The sequence below is a fragment of the Taurulus bubalis genome, assembly GCF_910589615.1.
Source record: "Taurulus bubalis genome assembly, chromosome: 3".
NCBI classification, from domain to species: domain Eukaryota; kingdom Metazoa; phylum Chordata; class Actinopteri; order Perciformes; family Cottidae; genus Taurulus; species Taurulus bubalis.
Genome location: NC_136591.1, coordinates 6,118,989 through 6,141,483, shown reverse-complemented (window position 1 = coordinate 6,141,483; position 22,495 = coordinate 6,118,989). Strand labels below are relative to the sequence as shown.

The window sequence follows — 22,495 nt, the reverse complement described above, 5'->3', positions numbered from 1 at the left end:
ATTGCTATTGTTGCTATACAAGCCAGCGGAGTGACTTTGACCCCGTCGTGTGACACGGCTGTCGTGCAGGAACGGCTCGCGGCGTGTCTTAAGCCGCAGGAAGCCTCACACAGCCTCCGGGACCGTCCCCCTCGCACCGAAACATCATTAGCCTTCCACATAATGCCTGCAGCAAGGAAGCACGCATTTGTTTGCCTGTGTTTTGACAGTTTTACAGCATTTAGCTGCGTCTCTGAGTCATCAAACCACCCCGATTAAAGACAAACATGATGTCAAATTCCTAAATAATACGACCTAATTGCTATCAATTAGTGGGAGCAGCCGACGCTGCTGGCAGAGTGAGGAGTTTCCTGACAAAATCCCTACCCAGAAGGAATGCCAGTTCACAGCCATGCCTGCTGGAGATGTGGCACAGCAAGCTGTTATGGAAATAGGCACACGTGGGTGAACCCAGACAGGGTGTGGAAAAAAGAAAAAAGCGACAAAAACAAAAGTTTTTTTCGGTATTTTGTATTGTTTTGTTGGGGACAAAGTTGTGGGCGGCAAAAAAAATTGACCGAGGGTTGAGCTGCTGGCGGGTCATGTGTGAGATAAAGAGAGAGAGCTGGAACATGCGCGGGTCAGCTCGTGCACAAACACAGGCAGAAATATGTACACGATTTGCAATTCCTACCTGAAAGGTCAACATGAGTGTTACTGCTTGTATTGAACGTCCACACACACACACACACACACACACTCAGCCGTACGAGGGGATCTCTCTCCACTTTTGGCAAATGATCGCTAAGTTGAAGTCCCATTTGTGTATATTGGCCGGAGGCAGGTTGCATCTGGTTGCAGTCGGTTCTGTCGGGTTTGGCAAAACATCTCCACCTTTTTTAGTGTTTCTTCTCGGAAATCACATAAAATGCGCTGCGTCTCATAATCGGCAAAGCGTTCCTTGTGTGCGAAATTAAATTACCAGCTAGTTTTTGAGACGGGCGGAAAGAATGCGTTGAGCAGGACAAAAGTGTTCCAGCAGAGTTATTATGCATGAATTTGTGTATGCGCCTTAACTGTGAGATATGAGTAGGGGGTGGTGAGAGACGGTGTTTGCACATAAAGTATAGTATCTTTGGCGAATGCATGAATGAATGCATGAGCGGCCCCAGCTTGGTGTCGGCCTACAGAATGTGTGAACACCTGAATGTGTTTTTCTCAATTCTGTTTGTTTGTGCTCTTTCAACAAATTCCCCGAAGTGAGAAAAAAAAATAGAATGCCTTCATTCTTTTCTTCGCGTTTTCTCTCGGCGGTGTGAAACTGGTACGCTGTAACATATGTGCATACATATGTACAGTTGTCCCCTGCAGTGGTCTTTCTTTGGTACGCTCGGCCCACGTTCAAGGATCAGAATATGTACCAAATAAATAAATAAACACTCGCGGGCAGCGAGCGAGATCATTGGCACGACTTGCAGCTCGCTCCCTCCCGCGCTACAGACGCCACACTGGGAAGGACATGGCACCCGCCGTGTCCCGGCGCGGCACGCCTGATGTTCCTCCGCCACCACCTGTTCACCTCGTCCAGTCATGCTCAGAATCCTAACCGCTTATTTGGGAGAGAGAGAGAGAGGATGGAGGACCAGGAGGAGGGGGACAAGCAGAAGACAGAGTGTCTGGGAGAAAAGGGGGAGGGCGGGAGGCTTTGGCTGAGTGCCTTGGAGGTGTTTAATTGTCTTCATAGGAGACCGCCCCCACCACCAAACGTTACACCTGACACACATAGCCTCGCCAAGGAGTGATGATATCGTGAGAGAGAGAGGTGTGTGGGTGGAGTGTGTTGGGGAGGTGTGGGGGTGGGGATATAAAAAGCGAGGTGCATTCCAAATTAACAGCTGTCAGAGAAAGTGATTTTATTCCGAACATAACAAATGCCCGTGCCGTTTGGAGACGAGCCAAATTGCCAGTCGTCGCCTCGTTGCACCTAAAAAGGCACGGAATGCACATGGCGGCGCGCAATGACTGTAGGCCCTCATTGAAAATGCAGTCATGTCCCTGCAGTCTCTCCCGCTCTTCTGCTCTTTCTCCTGCGAGCGTTGACGTGTCAACCGCGCGGCCAGAAGACGATGCAACAAAAAAACGACAGAATGGAATGAATTTTGTCGGGAAAAAACAACATGTCCGCCTCACTCGCTCGACAATAACGCCCGAGAAACACGTTCACAGCCGGTCCCCCGGCTCATATTCTGTACCTACAGTCGATATAAAGTGGCTGCGCTCTTTTCTCTCTCAGACCAAATGGCCGGCGTGGCCGTGTGATGCCTCTGTGTGTCATCGTCTGTGATCTCGCTGAATGGCTTTTTCTAATCTCTGTCAGGGAGTGGGTGTCCGTCCGACTCTCGCTGCACAAAACACCGCAGCGACAATACCATTATCCACGCCCGGACCTGCACAATACAGTGCTTGTTTATTTTTGGCAGTCTCTCTCGCAGCATCTTTCATCGCAGAGAGTGTAATATTCGGAGGATAAAGAATACTGTTTGTAATTTACGCCTCAATTGTTTTTCAGAATTCTGCTTCGACGCCCCCCACAAAGTGCGCCCCGAAAGAAACTTGTTCATTATATTCGAGTTGAGTGGTTTGGAAAACCTTTTTTTTTTTTTTTGGCTTGTGTTTAGAGGTCTAAAATGGTTAGATTCACAAGAAAGAAGATGAAAAAAGAAACAATATGTTGAAGAAATAGGATTTCATCATCTTGCTACCTCTGAAATGTATCTTGTGTCAGTGTCTTGGTGACTATATATTTGGTGTAAAGCTACAAGGACAACTCCTCGCTGTGAGGCCAGAGTAACCTGGACATTGTTTCTGGAAAGGTGAATTGCTGAATTACATAAAAACATAAAATGTTCTATCTTTTTCTTTACTGCGGTGGCTATCTCCATACCAAATTATCCACCAACAGCGGTACATGCAAGGTGAACTGAAACATTCACCGGAAACATTAATAAACAGATTCCTCGCGGCCTCTCTGTATCATGTGAAGAGCAGATCATTTTTTTCTTCAGGCTTAATTCTGTCCGGGTGGCGTGTTGCAGGAGTTAGACGGCACCGGGTGTGCTCTGCAGTCCACGTGTGCCCATGTGGAGAGACGGGGAGGAAGACAGGCCTGTGGATGTGACTCTGGGGTATGATTTGAATACCTGCCTGCTCTGGCTGGGCAGTGATCAATCATCTCTCTGTCAAGCGCCACTCCCTGCTGGCAACTTCTCCACGCACGTAACCCCATCTCTTACTTTTTCCTCTCCCTTCTGTTTCTCCTTCTCTATCCCCCTCGACTGTATTTCTTTTTTTTAGTTTTTCAAAAATAATTTCCTCTCTATCTGCTGGTCTCTTTCCAACCTCCCATCCTTGGATCCATCTCTGGGCTCCTGAGCAATGTGTTACTCATTTACTCTGCGTTGCCATGCTCTCCCTCACTGCTTTCTCTCGCGGCATCTCGCCAGGTCCTCTTGTTCTTTCTATCTCCCGTGCTGTCGGCTTGCCTGAGGATATCACGAAAAGAAAATAAGGGGCGTGGGGTAAGGGACAGATGGAAATGAATGAGAGGCACACGGCGGAGGACTGCAGGCGCACGGTTAGTACAAACCCTGCCGCAAAGTGCACCTGACTGTAACTGTAACTCATTATTATTTCTCTCATTTCCGTCCCAATTTTTAATTTCCTAATTAATGTTGGAGTGTTTTTAACTCATGCACACATGGAGTGCGACCTTGGGGAGGGCAATCGGGGGAAAGAAATTGTGTGTAACATGGTGATTGATATGTGAACGCCTTCCGCTTTTCACTATCCTGCTTTCCACCGGGTGCTGATAGGCAAGAGCAACACACACACACACACACACACACACACACACCCCTCCACCAAGTTGGGGGAAATCAGACCTAAGACCAGTGCTGCTGCCGCTCCGCTCTTGAAATATGAATGGTTTTAATTAAACAAATTCGCTTTGCCATCTGGCCCTACAATTGGGCTTGCCTAATGAACGGAGTAACACACACACACACACACACACACACACACACACACACATGCACATTATTAACCAGGCTAAGCAGCATTCCAGCGGGCAAAGCTTTCGAAATAGACGGAAACAACAACAATGAAGTGATCTAGTGAGGTGCTTCACAGAGCTGGAAAATGATGCAGAGCTGAATGAGGTGTGTGTGTGTGTGGCTTAAGCGTTTTTTGTTTTTTTTTGTGAGCATGTGTTCTCATTTCTCTGTGTAAAAGTCTTCATTTTAGTATGTGTGCCTGTGTTAGCACAGGCTCAGACGGTGTCTGAACACACCGACTAGCTCACTGACAGCTGCAGTGATGTGCCACTTGTCTGTCCTACTCCATCGGGCCAGCTAGCCAACACTAAATGATGATGTTTGTAATCCAACGGTGGTAGCCCGAGATTTCTCAGCGGGAGAGGCAGGAGAGAGATAGAGCCCGGTGTGTGTGTGTGTGTGTGTGTGTGTGCTGGGGAGTTGTCTGGCAGCCAAAGCACAGAAACGTGGGAGGCATGCTAACGTTAGCAGCCAGTAGAACGTGCTATTACTCTCTCAGAGGCTACAATAAATTTGCACTATTCATCCGTCTTAGCAGCCGGCGTAAATGAAATCCGGCGTCAGCCTCGGTGAGATGCACTCAGTGATGTAGTGGTAAGTAAAAAGTTGGGTAAACTAATATATAACCTCTTGGTGAGCGTCACAAGGCACAAATAAAGTAGTAAAAGTTCCGTTGAGCAAAGTTAAGCCGTCCTACGCTCGCGCTCACCTGCGCGTGGGATACATTAGCTTTTTGCGTACCTGTGAATGGTCTCGGCTGCGAGGCCGAGCCTCACGCCGTTGACTCAAGCAGGTGAGGCGAGGGTAAAAGGTTCAAATCCAACATTAGCATTTTATTTCCATAATAAAGCCGCCGTATAATGATTCACACTGTGGATCAAATGGTATAAATCATCGGGCAGCGTGACCTACCGCATCGAGCAGAGCAAACCGTATAGCTGCACTGATGCGCTGAACAATTATTACGTCTTCAGCCCCCCGAGCTGTTCACATTCGCGCCGAGGTTTCATAAGAAAACACTTTGCACACCTCAGACACCTGACTCACGATGAAAGGGCAGCGTGGAAGGATGTTATTTTGAGATGTACTTGAACTAACACGGTCAAAATTGAAAAACCCCACTGCTCCACCCCTGGCAATGTGGAGATCAATAATAGAGCGCAAAGTCTTTGACCTAGCGATAGCGGCGCACATCTGGAAGGGCTCTTCCACATCCGTAACGGCCTAATCGGGTGTTTGACTCCAAACACTCCGCGTTTATGAATATCTGATGAGCACCAGAGTAAGCTTATGAATAAGTGAGTGGGCCAGCTGTGCATCAAGAAGATCAAGACTTCATGAAATGCACCGGATGTCATACTTGAGCAACACATGGAACTGCGTGCCGCTCAAGATTATTGGTAAAATATTTTTTTTTTTTTTTTGCTCCGAAAAACGACAAATTTAATTATTTGTACGCTGTTCAGCTGAACAAATCCAGAAACCTCTGTGAAGATGCAACAGAATTCTCCGAGGTTTGCAGCTTTTGACTGTCTCTCACTCTGCCGAAACAACGCCTGTGAAGAAGGAACTACAGAGCAGTCGATCGCTTGTGCAGTGTGGATTGGGTCAAGAATGTGTTCATATTCCCGCGATGACCTCAGCACTCCCTGTTTGGAGACGGTTCTGGAAGAATCTGTCTTGGATGGAGAGGTTGTTGTTTTTTCTTCTTCTTATTCCCCACACTCCCCACGGAAAGAAGTCAACCAACAGAAAATAATAAAGTTCGAAACCTGACCTTGATGAAGGAGATGAGGAAAAGAAAACACGGTCCCTCGGTACATCTGTGCGCGGTGGAAAGGAAGTATAGGGATGAAGAGCGGGAGGCCAGAGAGTGAAAAACAGACTGTGTGTGTGTGTCTGGGGTTCGTGTTAATACGGATGCCTGCGTGTGTGTGTGTGTGTGTGTGTGTGTGTGTGGCTGTTGGTGTGGGTGCATTCATGTGTGTGAGACAGACGAGCAGCTGCAGCGGAGGACGATTGTTCCTGCACATTGTGCGAACATCGATCGACAACAAGCAAGTTAGAGCCGGAAAAGAGCCCTTTGTCCGCATTCGACCCTGCCACAAAGCAACGGCCATCAAACATGAAGAATCGGTAACACTGTTCACAACAAATACTCAAATCCTCAGATTTGGTTTGCAAACTGACACTGGTCTCGGAGGGGAGGGGTCAAGGTTTTTAATCGTGATGAATTGACTCCGATCCATTTCGACTACACACAGACCTCCTCTTCGCCTTTCTCTGCTCCTTTCTGGTCTTCCACAGGACCAAAAAAACAAATAAAACTGAGTCATGCTGACAATTACCTGTCGCTAATGACGCTCACACCAACACTGGGCGCCACAAAGCCATCTGCTAGCTCTTTTTCCCCCCTTTCCTCATAACTCCCTCGTTTCCTAAAAGGGCTAAGGTTTCACATGAAGCTGTGTGTGTGTGTGTGTGTGTGTGTGTGTGTGTGTGTTTCTGGCTACAACACAAGGGGGAGTGCTAATGACTGTAGTTAGCATCCCTCAAGAGGGTGAAGCACTTTGCCAATATTTGCCCTAACCTTAGATGATTGCATTTACTTTACTCTTAGGTATTTAGCCGAGGCCCTTATCCACCGTGACCTCGGAGAAGTGAGCAAGCAGGGGCTCAGCGTCCCCCTCAAGGACACTTGAACAGGAAGCATAAAGCTGCCTTTTTCTAGGATTGAATGACAGGACCAAGACCAATTAGCCGCTCCCAGGCCACAAGGCCACCCTGCTGCCCGCCACACGTCAAGGCTGCTAATACAAAGCGTAGGAGCTCATTCGCTGCAAGAGGTGCAGCAGTTGCTTTGAGATCGTAAACAATGTGTTGAACAAAACAGGCCCAAATTCACATGAACTCACTTGTGCTACTGCTTTTCCACACACACACACACAGAGTTCAGCTGATCTCACTAAAGATAGCAAGCAGCAGCAGAGCATGGCGTTTCTCTTGGATGGAGGCTGATTCATGAAGTGACCTTGAAGCTGTTCCTCCAACAAATCTCTAACGCTCCAGTGTGCTGTACAATAGTACCCGCTAAAACAGTTGAAAAGGGGAGAATTAACAACATATGTGCACTGAGCTGAAACCGAAAATTGATAGGGATGAAATTACCACATACTGTGGGTCAATGTGCTAAATGTAAGATATCTCACATTGGACAACATCTTACGTTTTTTGCTTTTTCTCAAGGTGGATTTGATTGACAGGCCGACCCCACTTCTCATCTAACTTGGATGTCTGCTCTCGGCTGTCCCTGTCCTATTACTTTTAAATGGAGACCAAATTGAAATGAGTCTTTAGATTGGGTCTAATTCGGCCTGTAAATGGGTGCCTATTGTCTGAAAAGGGAGATTTTAAGTATCCTCGAGGTAGCGCTATCAGCTCACATTAAAGTGGTTTAAATCCTTTTTAATCTGCATTGAGGCCAAAATTGGAGAGAGCTCACCTTGGGCACCTTTGTAACTGCCTGTTTGATGTGCACATCTGTGCCCGACTTTCTATCTGCTTTCTTGGGGGTCATTGCAAACCCATAACTACCCATTTTACCCTTTCTAAAGGTTGTCCGGGATTCACCTTGTGGATACAGTGGAACGCCACATCGACTCCACTGATCTGAGATAAGTTAAGACATCATCTCCAAAACAAATCCATCTAAAAAAAAAAAAGGAAGAAAAAAAAGAGTGAATCTGTACACCATTTGAATATCCTAAGCTGCAGTGGGGAAGCCTCTGCACTTAGGCTTAGCACTCTCAAGACAGCTCCTCCTTGTTAAGCATCGCCTCAGACTCCAACACTATGAATGGGACCATTACCCCCATCTCACTGCACACCCAGATACACACACATATTTTGGTCTTGGTAGGAAACTAGCTCAGGGTGGCTGTGAGAAGGTTATGCAGTACTGTATCCAGGGACTGCCTTTACAATAGGCTTGTTTTCCACTGCTCCCACTCACTCTCTCTAGACTGCAGTCTTTTCACATTACAACCTCCAGAACATCAGCTCCATCTCCCAATTGTAGCAAAATAAACTCCTTCGTAGGGGCCTCGAGCCAGCACTCATTGCAAATCATTACAGCAGTACAGCTTCTAAACAATTCAAGTGGGGTATTAACCCCCCACTGCTACTCCTCCTTTACTTCATCTCAAAGAGATCTCAAACAAAATCTATCCTCAGTCGAGTTGAAATCAAGACGACGACTGGAATTCGCCGAGATTTGCAAAGAAAAGAGCAGAAAACTACAAGGAGTAAGACGGCCTGAAAGGTGTTGATCTTAAAGCATATGTCTGTTACATACATTCCCTCGTGTAGCGCCTTTGATCAAATAAGTCTGCTGTCTTCTGAAACAGAACCACAGGTTTTATAATAAATCCCGCGCCTCGTCTTCACATGATGTGCAATCGTGGAGGCGCTTTAGCTTTTGATGAACAGCTTCTACGTCACGACCTCAACGGCACATCTGATTCGCTACAGAACAAACCAGGAAATCCTCAAGCACTCAAAACACTTTCAGAAATGTCTACTTGGTAACAAATAATAATTTTAAAAAAAAGGACCGAACCTCACATGTTTTTGTATGTTTCTGAGACTGTCTACCGTCGGCCGTGCTACTGTACGTGGATAATCTAGGCACTACGTGTGTGTTATCTGTATCTTAACGCTTTCTAAATCTCCTTTAGTGTTTGCCCCTACCATTTTCCATGTGCTCTGCCTCACCGACACTGCCATCCGGCGTTGTCCTCTCGTAGCTGTCCTCGGGCAGGGGAAGGGCGCCCAGCCGGGGGCCCGACGAACTCTTGCTGCTGGGTGTCTCCGACTCGTCCAGGCCGCTGTCGTAGCAGCTCTGCAGCGATCCCTGCTGGTGAGGGTCCTGGGGCTGGCTCACCACCGAGAAGGTCACTCGGCGAAACGGCTACAAGAGAAACCAAACGGCCGGGGGTCACTATAAAAGGGACTGTTTTACTTTTCGTTACTTTTTGTTGTATTGTTTGAGGACAGCTGTGGCGTTGGATCCTCAGTTTCAAAAATAAATAAAGGGTTTTCGGGTCAGAATGGTAGAGAAATAGGTTAGGGAAAAAAGGGGGCATGGGGAAGGAGACTACACTATAAATGGAGGAGTCTGGAGGAGTCGTAGAAGTGTGCTTGCTGGCTAGATTTTAAGGGCACAATTATTGGAGTATAAATCTCCAAGCTATAGCTGTGATGTCACTTTCCTGACCCTAAAAAAATAAGACAAACTACCTAATCTGCTCTCTCATAAAAGCCAACAAAGACCTTTTATCGCAACAAACAAGGTCATACCTTTCTCACACCCTGAACACTATCAATGGGAAGACATTGTGACAGGGAGACGTGGGCGGTTTCACAAAGGAAGCCTTCCACAAGCCCGCTTGAAGCTCAAGGGGACCAAGACGACATGGCAACTCGCTAAACCTGTGCTTTAAATACAGTTGAGGAGGGAAGGAGTGCACTTGTTTATTCTGGCCACTAATAAAGAGGACACAAGCATCCGGCTCTGCAGGAGGTCTGATTTGACTCGTACAGAGGCGAGTGCACACAAACGGGGGACACGATCGCATGCGAGCTCGACCGCGCGACGAACTGCTGGTTCACGCTGCCCGACCCGTGTAGCCTGCTCATTATCGAACAGTGTCCTGAGTTAAGCAGTAACAGAGCATGTCATTAAAGCGGAGGGCCGTCTCAGTCCGTTTCCCGTCCCTCCTTCTCCCCGTCTCTCAATCCCTGTCTGAGCGTTCTACAAAGGTAACGGCAAGCGAGGGGGGGGGGGGGGATGAAAGAGGGAGAATGGGCATGAGACTAGGAATGAAAGATCCGGCGTGGTCATTAGCAGAATAAATGGCATAACAAATGGCTAACGCCATTCATTAATTAGTTACAAACACAGTCGGAGCTGATCTTCCCCTTCAGCCCCTTGCCGGACCTCATCACTTGTTCTCCCACTCGTCTGCGTCCCCCTCCTCGCTATGTCCCTTCTTGTCTCATCACGAGAATATTAAACGGGACAGAGGCCCATTACTCAATTTTTTTCTCTTTCTCCCTCCATCTCCTTCCATTTGTTCCCAGATTGCCTCACCTGATGAAATGAAATCTACTATCAGCCGCTGCGGTCGGTGACCGCGTCTTTAATTTGTACATCTATCCATTTCCTGGAGCCAAAACATCACGTCAAGCGGCTTATCGCGGCCGGCGGGGTATTTGGTCTGCGTATAGAACATATGTCTATATCTTTTGAAAAAGAGTGACAAATGAAGTGACGGCACTCTCGTGCACACGGATGTGAGGGACAATCTCCGCGAGTGTATACAGGTCACTATAGGAAGGTGAACCTCTTTGTTATTTTGTCATCCGGAGACACTTACTGGAAGCACTTCTGAATTTCTGCCAGGCACACACCATGAAAGATTATCTTTTTGATAATGAAATTTCCCACAAGCAACTGTGAAAAAGAAATAGGCCTCCTTTTGCTCTGTGTGATGGTGCGTAAATTTGCATTTATTTATATATTTGCATTTATTTATATAAATATGTATCCACCCTGTTTTTCTCTGGCTGGCTGGCTAGCACAACAATCTTGGCAATAAATCATGTTTCCATGTAATTACAATCAACACTCAACAAATGAATTGGTATAAATATTCACTTGGATAGTCAAACATTTGTTGCATAATTAAAACCGGGGCCCAGAAGGAGAACTGCTCTCTATAAGTGTAATAACACTTGAAAGGACGCTAAGATATTAAACCATGTTTCATCGTGTTTTTGTTTGTTTGTTTGTTTTCACCCTATTTCTCCGAAACACTTATTTGGTGTGAGGTGTGTGTGAACAAACACAACAGCTTGTGTGTGGTCGGGGGGGGAAAAAGTACTTTGTCTGTATCAGATTTAGTAGAGTACCATAGTCCTTGGGAAACACACTTTTCTAATGATACAAATTAAACGACTGTTGCCTAATGAATTGCTGGCGAGACCGTCGCAAAGAAAAGAAACACTCGAGCCGGCGCGCACCGAGGGAAAATTGAGTTTGGGAGAGAGAGAAAAGGAGCTGACAGGAAGGGGAAAAAAAGGTAAATGAACAAATAGATTTTATTCACCTGAATTTCCCTTATTTCCACTGGAGGGAGAAGAAGAAAAAAAGCTAATTTGTTTGCAGACCAGAAATGGAGTTCACGCAGAGATCGCCAGAGGCTTTGGATTAGAATCTGCGGCAACCGCCGTCTGCACAGCGACCTTCGCTCCCTTCATTCTGTGTCTTTTAAATAAATGAATAAAATAAAAAGTGATTCTCTCTTAGTCATTTTTTACCCTTATATGTGTGTGTGCATGTCTAGGCGCGTGTTTCAGAAGAAAAATGAATTGTCCAACGTGCCGTGTGAAATCGCATATGCCTTTCTGGCTGTCAAATCCAATGCTTTTTTTCCCTCTCTCTCTTCCAAGTAATCATAGGTAACTATTGGTGCTCGTCACAAGGCTAAATCACAGGGGGAAAAAATGCTTAATTATCTGGCGCGCACGCACACCACATCTTGGTCGACGGCTGGAGTTTTTTTGCTGACCCGAAGATACTTCAATACATGGGCAATGACGAGGAAAGATTTGACATTGTGAGGAATAAAAACAGGCCGTGAGCGTTAAGGTGAAAGGGTTCCCCTCGCGGTCTGTCCACGCTGACCCAGCGCTGACCCCATTTCACCAGATACTGGTCATTTCCAGACCCTGTGAGTTTGTTGAGCCTGACTGGGTACATGCCCTTTGATGCCGGCCCCTCAATCTCCCACCCTGACCTCCTGGCCTCATGGTCCACTCAGCTGCCAATTATTCCAGCAGTGCATTCACCCACTGAAACGTCACGGCCAAGTCCCATTTATTTTAGCCAATGCTGTCTTTTGACTGTCTATTGTGTGACGGGTCTTTTTTTAACGTTTTGGAATATACAAAATAACAAAACATACATATCTCCATGTATAAAGTAGCTAAACCCCATGATGTGTCCGGCCACAGAGTGGCCAAGCTTCCATTGTATGGCTTTAATTACAAGTTAACACTAGTTTATCTTTACCAGATGCCGGGACCTCTTTGCGGTGCGCCTGTGATTGAAAGCCAGCTGTGACAGCCACGGGTGATTGAGCAAATCCGTCATCCCAAAAAATTGAATAATGCAAACAAGCCACAGGTCTACTGGGAGCTCTGGCCGAAGCTTGGCTGGGCCTGTTTCCTGGACGCTAAAGGGAAAACACATGGGCCGCCTGACTCGAGCGAAGCTGGAGCCAATAAAAACAGGACCGTGCCACTCATGTCAATAATGTGTGACCCCTTGGATTTGATTTTTATTTCCCCCCCTCCCACCACCGCCCTCCGAACTAATAGTTTAGCCGCCGTCAGCAGTAGTATGGGGAGCAGTCGGCCTTTGCACGGAACCTCAGAGTCGTTCACATCAAGTTGAGAGCACAGTCATTACTTAAGGCTATGCAGCAGCTTTAATGTCAAGCATTTTGTAAAGAATCCTCATCATCCGACCTCCAATCAAATTCTCCAATGTCACTCATGTACATGTGCACAACGCCACACAATGCTGACTGTGTTCCTGCTCTACTGCCAGGCCTCATCCACCCAGGAAGCCTTTTGAACCCGATCTCTCTGGATGTCTGGGTTTATAATTAAGCCCACCTTCACCAGAGCCTCTGGGTGGAGCGTAGGATAATAGAACGATGTAGGTAGGTCTGCTTGGAAAACACAGGGTGTGTAATTTCAGCTGTAAATACCTTTTGGCGGATGGCAGTGACCCACTACCGTGAACCACAGGAAGTAATTGTGGCTGGGCAGGACTTGGGGCAAGGGGAGCAAAGACAAACTGCAGGGCTAGTGTCTTATTGCAGTCAACCGAGAGAGATGGAGGGATACAGAGAGGAGAGTATAGAGATGGAGAGACTGATAAAGAGGCCAGTAAAACAGTGGGGTAGAGTAGGGAGAGGGGGACTCGGAGAGAGTGAGAGAATGGAGTGACACATGAGTACGGCCATGATTGCCAAAAGTGCCAGTATGTAATTAAGAAGCCATGTTTCATTTTTAATGGGCAACCAGACTGCAACCTGAAATACGCCACCTGAGACGCACAGACAGTGCCAAATATCCACGGTACACCAGACAACATACTAGCCGGGATCTTAGATTGCCTCGACTCAATCACGGCTGCTTGCTTTGCGAAAGCTCAAATGCTGGTGAGGAATGCTGTAGCTCCAGTAATGGGGAATTAAAAAAGGTCACAGGATACACTGAGGCTGAAGCTGTAAATGGGACAAATGCCCTCAAGGTGAATGTCTGACTGGAAATCAATTGGAATCTGATCCGGGCGGATTCAGGTTCTGTTTGGGTGCTGCGCTGTTGCACTTAATTACTATGCTAAGCTAAGCTAAGCACAGAACGCCGCGGCCCGGCATCAGTAGTCAATAACAAGAGGCCGAAAGCGGATGGTCTCTCAGGTGTGTTTGTGACAAGGGAAATTTCCCAAAAGGGTTTCTGTCAGGGCCGAGTAAGTTGTGGGAATTCTGGCTGCAGCTTTGTTAGTGCAGCCGCCTGCACAGTCTCAGGTATCATGTTCTAGCCTGGCTGAGCCCGGTCAGGCTCCAGTGCTCCTCTTAACTTCTTCCTCCGTCTTCTTCAAGCTTCACTCCTCCTGCACACATTCCTACCAGGTCACTCAGGAAGAAGAGGAGGAACCGGGGTGACATTTCCAAAGTAAACCCAAGGAGTGAAAGACGGAGATAAAGAAACAAAGCCGAGGTAAAAAAAAAAAGGCCCTCGCAAGTTCAGTGTCTGATTTTTCCAATATTATCTTCTGAGCCAACAAAGATGCAAGGAGTTCTTTTTTGTACTTCCTTTTTTCTATTCTAGTTTGCTGAAAAAAAAAGTCCTTTTCAGAAACCACTCACAAGGGCGTCCAGCTGCCTGTTCCTCACCTTAACTTTGCCCACAATAATAATAAATTACAATGTTATATTTGAATGTCAATCTTTAATTTAATAATCACGTCAGAGAGCTGTGAGGTCATACAATCCACATGAGTCCAAAGCGTGATAATAAAATGTTTTACACAGCTTTAAAAAAAGACTTCTATAACAGGAGGTGCAGACATGAGCAACACAGCACACATCCGCGTTAAGAGTTGACGATGCTATTAGCACTCTCTCGTCTATCTTTGAAAGTGTGAGTGTGTTTCTTTTATGCTTCCCTTTATATTAAGCATGTGGTCGTTTTATGATCTGACCGCACACCGACCAATCGAATGTCCCCTAGTGCTTATCGACTGTTCTCTTTACTGACCCTATATTGCACTCTTTGGCAGAAGAAATAACGCTATAACTGTATCTGCACCAGTAAGAAAAGACTATTCAATAAATACAAATAGACTGCGGGGAAGCAAAAACATGAACTCTGATGCTGTCGACTATTGTATGTTTGGGGTTGTTCCATGAAAAGTTGTTGCTCGGCATAAAATGTCCTTGAAAAGAATGAGATGAGTTCTTAGTCGCAGAGCCTTGGGAGCCACTTTGGATGGAGGAAAAAGAAGTGGGAATTGTAAGAGGGGGGAAAAAGATGCTAAAGTTGGAAAGACTCTAGGAAAGCAAAAGAAAAGGGAGGAAATGACAAAATGGTGGATCCTTCCATCCCAAGCCTATTTTTCTTCCTTAATCCACATCCCCTTCTAGTCGCTTCTTTTCCCAGTGTGTTTGGAATGCCTTTGGAAGAGTGCCAATGCTCACACTACTATTAGCATGCACCCTGTGTGTACAGCCGGAGAGACAGACCAGCAGAAAGAAAAAAATGGAGAGGAAAAGAAAAAACACATGGTTACTTTCTTAAAGTCTGGGCTAAACTTTTAATTGCTCTTCAAGTGGCGGATTAGGCCATTGGTGTAACAGAGATACTATACTATTCGGGGGGGGGGGGGGGGGGGGGGGTGCATTTGAAGATCTTCAGAAGCTTAGCCCAACCCCTGACCTGCTCTGAATGGCAAAGGAGAAGTGTTTTTTTGTTGTTTTTTTGGTTGATGTGGATGTTGAGTGGCGGTGGATTAGCTTCAAGCTAACAAATGACACCCTTTGTGGGCCTCTGCTGCTTCTCCGCTGGGCTGCAGGAAGCACCATCCCACCGACCAAATAGCTAACGTATCTGTGTTCATGCTGTGGTACTATTTTTTTTTTTTGCTCGCGAATTTTTCCACAGGAACTTCAGTCGCGAATTATGTTACATCCTCTCATTATGAATGGATGGGGGCCTTCTCCTGTGTCGCCATGTTAGAGCCACTGCTGACACAGGCGCTGGCAATGAGTGTCAACCACACCCCGACTGTGGTGTTGCTTACATAGAGTCTGCCTGCAAAGTCTTGAGATCAGCCTTTTCCTACTTTTGCGGATTGCAGCCCTTGTTTACACGGTGACACCAAGAGGAGAAAATCTCTCCCTGGGCATTCAAGCATTGCACCTGCCTCTAGTCTATGTGTGTGTCAAGTCTTTGGCATTGTCATGTCATTTCACATGTCAACCTGCCATCCGCTTAGGTTACCACTTCTGGCATGACATGGGAGGTTGGGTGGGTGGACGGGGGGGGAGGGGGGTCTAGGTGTAGCATGTGGGGATTCATCACAGCTGTGGCAGCGCTGCATCTGACCACCGGCCTACTACTGTCAGTGTGTGATGGGCCCGGGGCTGCCGCTAACGTTAGCTTGTTGTGACACAGGTCTGGGTGTCAGCAGAAAAACATGACACGGCATCAGCGGAGCCAAAGCGGCCAAATGCCAGAGCCGAGCACTGCGCCGCCACGGAGATGAGAAACAGCGGCGCACTTGTTTTGCTACCTGTCCCGCGCAAGCACAGATGGGAGATTTAGATGCCTTCAAATGCTATATCTAAAGAAATGAATGTCAACGCAGAGGAGAGAAAGAAAGAAGGCAGTGATATGATCTACAGGGATAGACAGATTTGTGTTGAGAAGTATGGAAGAAAGAAAAAGACTGAGATAAGGGAGGGAGACGGAGAAAGATAAATGATTCTTTATTTACCATCCTGAGTCACTGATGACAGATAACCTGCATTTAGGAGATCAGGGCCGCCATCCAAACAGGCAAAAGAGAGAGGAGAGAGATAGATTGGCGGAGGTTAGAGAGCATATCCAGCTTATCCGCTAATGAGGCGTTCTATTTGAGTATGATCATGCAGCCATGTATCATTCAAGGTGGATAAGTAGTGTGTGTCCTTGTGTGTGTGTGTGCCTCTTTCACATGCGCCTGTGCCCACGTCATCTGAAGAATCAGCCGCGCTCCCCTCATTTCATCTGCATGTTAAAACCACCAGGTGGCGCTCGTCTTTTGCCAACTTTGTATGTGCCGATCACACCCCTTACACGCACTTCCCCTAAAAAAGGTCCCATCCACCACCTGTTCCCGGCGACAGAAGCGAGACGATTACGATCGGGGCAATTATGAAAAACAATTATTAGAAAACGAGTAATTAAAGCCCAATGTCGGGGTAAATAAACTGCCGGTGAGAAGGGAGAGGGATGAAGGAGGATGGGAGAAAGCCCAAGGCGATGGAGGGAAGGAATAAGAAAAGAGCAGCGGGAGAGGAGAGGAATCGAAAGAGATGTGTGCACCCGCTGCAACATGAGGATTATGAGGAATGGAACGGCCTCACACACTTACTCGCACATTTACCGGCCCTCGAAAACTTGGCATCAGAGATGTCTCACCCCCCCCCCCCCCCCCCCCAACTCCCTCCGCATTTCTTCCTGTCATGTTCCTCGTCCCTCCATCCTCGTTCATCATCGGCCCTTATCTCCCCCGCCTCCCCCTCTATCTCCAGTCTCTGTCACTCCTTCCCCACCTCGCTATCTCTGTCGAGATCACGCAAGGTCAAACCTCGCCGACGTTTGATGGATGAAAATGGAATTAAGATGAAAGCACACTTTCAGATAATGAAGATATGCGGCGGGAGATTAGGACGCTGGGGATGCTGCGGAGGTGCCGACCAAATTAATATTGAAATTTATGTGTGTTTGGCTCAGGCCCAGACAATCCCCATGTGTTATTTTCACCAGGGGGGCAAAGTGGAAAACATAACAAAAATGTTAATAGCATTTGAGCGGGGGCGTGGGGGGAAGAGAGTGGAAAAGCAATGCCTTTTTTATTTAATTTTTTTCAGCCGACTGTTCATTTTGCCTGACCCAGGAATGTTAAAAATGAAGTATCTGAAGTTCTGGATGCAGCCATTCAGGAGCAGAGGAGGGATTGTGTTGGGAACAATAAACATGCGCACCTGTGTGTGTGTGTGTGTGTGTGTGTGTGTGTGTGTGTGTGTGTGTGTGTGTGTGTGTGTGTGTGTGTGTGCTGCTCAAAGATCAAATGGCTTGAATGTATGTGTGAAGCATGTGCCCATTCAGATATCTACATTGACTGGTATATGCTTTACAAAAAGGGGACAAGTGCAGATGCACGTATCCCACAATCCAATCTTCCACATCTCAGCATCTCTAAAGGAGCGTGTGTGTGTGTGTGTGTGTGTGTTACAGGAGATGGGCGAAAGGGATAAGACCCCAGTGCCTCAGAAGGCATCAAATACAGACAGTCTATCAACGCTCCGTATCGCTGCCTGATGACGGCGATACGAACACTAATCCGCATGTAAAATAGTCCTCTCCTCCTCCGAGGCACTTCTCCGAGTGCACTTAGCGAACAGCGTCTCTCCTCTCCGATCCTTTCCTCTCACTCCCTTCCTCTTTGACACTATACCCAGAGAACTTTGAAAAACGAAAAAATCAAAAACAAGCAGATAAGATCCACAACGTGCTCTTAAGGTCTCATTTTCCGTCTCCAGCCCGATTAGATCTCATTACTCAGCTGTTGACTTGGCGGCCATTTTGGGACAGCTAATGGGATATTTGATAATGGCGTCAGGTTGTTTTGGTCCCCACTGTCACGAGCTATCCAGCACTCTGGCACTTAGTTAAAGGGGGCGCAGGAGTGTCGAAAAGCAGAATGAACTTGTTTGTTCCCTCTTATATTTTTGCCAAATGAGTTACAATAATGCAGAAGAAAAAACATTGGAGGCGGAGTACAAAAGAAACTTGTTTGTGGTTCTACTTGGCCCTGTTTTTGTCCTCTCTAAGCTGCAAGCTGTTCCCCAATATTGAATAAGAAGGAGCGGGAGAAACGTGCTCGGGTTACACAGGAGATTGCCAACAATAAAGCTCTTTGTTAAAAGCAAACAGGCGGAATCCAGAAAATATTATCTCTTTTTTTCTCTCCCCTTTAATCAAAGGTTACGGAGGTCAAACAGGCATGATTACTGGACACCTGCGCCTGCTCTACCGGTGTACCAATGCCCCTGTGCCATCAATCCCCACCTAAAATGTGCCTGTGTGTGTGTGTGTGTGTGTGTGTTTCACCTATCACCTTACGAGCAGCTGGTTTCCTGGGAACAAAGGAATCGTCAGAGACATGGTCAGCGGAGGAAGAAGATGAAGCGGGACAGTGGGTGGGACAATGGCGGCGGTGTGCGGGGTTTTGCAGATGGAACGGATCCTATGTCTCGGGACCCCACCCCTCTTCCTCATGGTGCAGGTGAAAGCACCTCACTGTAACTTACTCCTCTTCTCTGTACTTCCAATCGAGCGAAGGACAGAAATGAGAGGGCAGGGAGCTTTGAGGGGGAACAGAGAAAATAATGGCTGCTATTGAAGTAACTTAAGCTGGTGGAGAAATCGCCGCCGTGTGGACACATCAGACGGCCCACACACACACACACACACAGTGTCTGCAGTGACAGCAACCCGTTCTGCTCTCTGGCTCCATGAAGGAACTGCTGGTGGTGGTGATGCCGGTGGGAGGAGGTCAATGACTCTGAGATGATTATTGATTTAAAGTGACATCGTCGCGGCAGATAAAAAAGTGGCGAGCGCCCAGAACGGCGCAGTGCATCACATGCGGCATCATCAAGGATCCATGATGCCCGATCAATACAGAGGCATGAAAGTCGGGCTGGCGATATGTGTGCTTGTGATTGCTAGGAAGAGGCTTCCCTGCGTCCTTGTTGATTTTTCAGGGAGAACATAAGAGGGACGCGGCTCTCTGTGTCACACACACCTCTCTTTTTCCTCTTTTTCTTCTTCTCTCTCTCTCTCTCTCCCTGCCTGTGTCACTCAGCCACAACAGAACCTCTTGAAAAAAGAGAAAAAAAGCACACCGATATCAAAACTCCAGGCCAGAATCGAGGCTGTCACATAAAAAGGCAAAACATCCATTTCATTTGAGCTCGTATTACATTGCCATTTTCTCTCTCTTTGATCTAAGAACAATGCCCAGGATTTGCCTCAGAGCGGGCTGCCTCTCATACCTAGTCGCTGCCCAACAGGTTTTCTCCCCGTTCCGTAAAGCGAAGGCCGCACAGCTCCTTCGATGGCCCTCATCGGGCCGGCTCATTTAACCCCCCTGGTGTAAATTAAGAGGTAGAGGTCGTGAAGCTCCGGCTTAAAACAATAATCAGATCTCTAAATAACAAGGAGAGGAAGAAAAAAAGAAAACAGCCGCTTTGGCCCACATTTATATGCTAACAAGAAAACGGGGTGTGTTTTATTTATCTGCAGTGCAGACCACATTATTATGAATTTGGGGCATTGGAAGAGAAGTTATTTAGAAGGCTAGAGTTTCTGTGATCCCTTATGTATTTACTTTGCCTCCCCTGCTCTCTACCCCAGCCCTCCCTCCGCCCCCATCACTGCGCCTCTGGTCCTCGATCTTCGGCCAGAATGGAAAGCAGGTCAGGCGTAAATGACGACTCAATAAGCTAAGTATAATACACCAGAAACGGAGTTGAGGCCATCGTTGTTAGCATGCAGCACCACTGTGAGGTGCAAAATGTGCAAAATGTGTCTGGGAATATTATTTCAGGTGTTACAAATCTGCCTTTGTCGTAATTCTAACCGCTGACATGCACTCCCGAGGGAGCGGGGTTGAAGAGCGTTGGGTGTCTGTGAGGTGGCTGTCCTTTTTTCCCAAGATGCATCCGCCGAGCCCTGTTGGTACTTCAGTGGTAGTAAAATCACGCTGTGACATCTGAAGGCAGTTGCAGCAGCTCTCTCACACACACACACACACACACACACACACACACACACACACACACACGCGGCGAATGGCGTGCATTTCTTGCTTCAGTGCATGGTCCTACATAACAATGCTGATGGTGTTTTAAAGTGGAGTCATTGCATTTTAGTTTTTTCCCCTCCAAATAACATGTGCCAGGTACCAGCCCCCATCCAGATGTGATCATCAGCATCAGTGTTTGTTTTTTTCAGCACCAACAACTTTTCATTTCTCATCCATCTGTCAGGAATATTACCCACAAAGTCATCCATCGCCTTCAATCCACTGCCTAATTCCCACGTCTCTCGCTCTGCTTATCTCCATACCGTGCAGTTGAGGCGTAATACTAACACGGTAAGGAAAGACGAATTGCTTGTTGGGTCGTAAATCCGCAGATAAGGTGAGCGGTATGTTTCGCGTTACGGCTCGAGCCCGTGTTATACCTCTGAGGAACTTCCTTCACACACACACACACATGCCTAAGCACACACATGAATAAAGGTCCCTGTCATCCTTCCCTCTCTCTGCTAATGAGTTCCATTTCATTCCCACATTCCTTTACACCACCCCTTCAACCTCAGTGGTGTTGAGCTTCAATGCCACCTCTCTCTCTCGCTCTCTCTCTCTTTCTACAGTACAATCCAGTGCAGCCGATCTCCGTCGAGCCCCACAATCTAGTTAATATTTCATCAAGTGGGGAATTTCACATCTGTAGGTCACATTCTGGGCCTTGGCAATTAGAAACTCAAACAGCGACCTTTCTTGCTTCTTTTAATTCTCCTTCTTCCTCTCATCACCCTCCTGCGCACCCTCTTTTTTTTCTTTTTCAAAGGGAATTAACAAGTTGAAATTAATTTGAGCCCGAGCTGAAGTCCTTATAGCACAAATCGCCGTGAGTGGCCTGAGAGCAGGCGGAGGAGGGGTGGGGATGGTAGGGAGGGAAGGAGGGGTGGTGGTTGATCCGAGAGATGGAGAGACGGAGATAGCGCAGAGACCACCCGAATACACATGAATAAAATAGCATTCCGGGTTTTGAAAGTGTTGCGCAGCTAAACGAGAAGCGGCCGCAGTCATTTGCCGGGTACAGATTCTCTTTGGTGTTGGACAAATCCCTCGATTAGGAATCTAAGGACATGATACTGCCTCGGTTGCTGAGCTCTTCTCACCATAAACTGGAAACCACGGAGAATTATACAGTAATGGCATATACACCAGTTTGTATGTGATTTGGAGAATTAAACATTGTGCAGAGAGGAAAGTGTATTTGTGCGTTTTTATAATGAACTCGCGAGTGTGTGCTTCTCTGCTTGTGTGTAATTAAATGTGCGCTCACTAAAGGACATCTGTGCAGGCGCATTAAGTGTGTGTTGTACGGGTCTTAATACACACTGGAATCTGCAGGTTAATCCCAGATACTGTGCCTGAACTGGATTAACAATGGCTCCTTCATTGCAAGATCTTTGATTAACCCCCGCCTACACCTCCCAGCATCAGGAGGGACAATAGGACTCCCTGGTGTCAGCGGGGGGTAAATTTAAAGGGGATCTTCTCCACTCTGAATTGTTGCGTTATTCAAATGTCGCCATAAGAGTTGTGATCAATGAGCCGTTTGCTGTTTTGTTTTCTTTCCACTAGGAAGTCAGCACAGTGGCTCTGGGATGGATTTAAAGAGATCACTGGGCCGTTATCTGCTTAAGTTGCTGAGAAGACTTTACATAAACACAGAGAAGGGCTCATCATGGTTTTATAGACCACTACACGAAAAACAATGATCTCATTTCAGGCCTGACGGGTCGCTGACGGGGGTCAAGAATGCGTCTGCGTTTATTAGGAATGACCACTCGGAGCCCTGACCCAGAATGCACTCTAATGCGTGACCTTGTGATTGTTGCTCTTGCTTAGAGCTAATACATATTGATCTGTTGTTGGGGAAGGCAGTGTGTGGATGGAGTGAGAAAGAGATATGGACAGAATTCATTTTAAAATCGACCAAACAAAACAAAAAAAATCACTCTGGCAACTTCAGGTCCCTGCTGGGCTAATTTAAGCAGGCAAACAAAAGAGGCAGCCGAGCAATCTGGCAAAATAAAAAGCAATGCTCCCCGCTGCAGCCGGCCAGCCAAGGCCACCACGCAGAGAGATGGCAAACACCCACCGAGTCCTTCCTCAGAGTCACAGTCTCTACGAAAGCTTG

At 47.0% G+C, this 22,495-nt stretch overlaps 1 protein-coding gene across 1 annotated transcript in view; it reads right to left on the bottom strand.

Annotated features, from left to right (window-relative positions):
• Positions 1–22,495, bottom strand: part of pcdh7b (protocadherin 7b) — a gene marked incomplete at both ends in the record, with an annotated part of 95,213 nt that overhangs the window by 40,373 nt on the left and 32,345 nt on the right. The window contains 2 exon segments of the mRNA XM_079215052.1: positions 8,841–8,930; positions 8,932–9,060. Of these exon segments, the coding sequence (XP_079071178.1) occupies positions 8,841–8,930; positions 8,932–9,060 (219 nt within the window).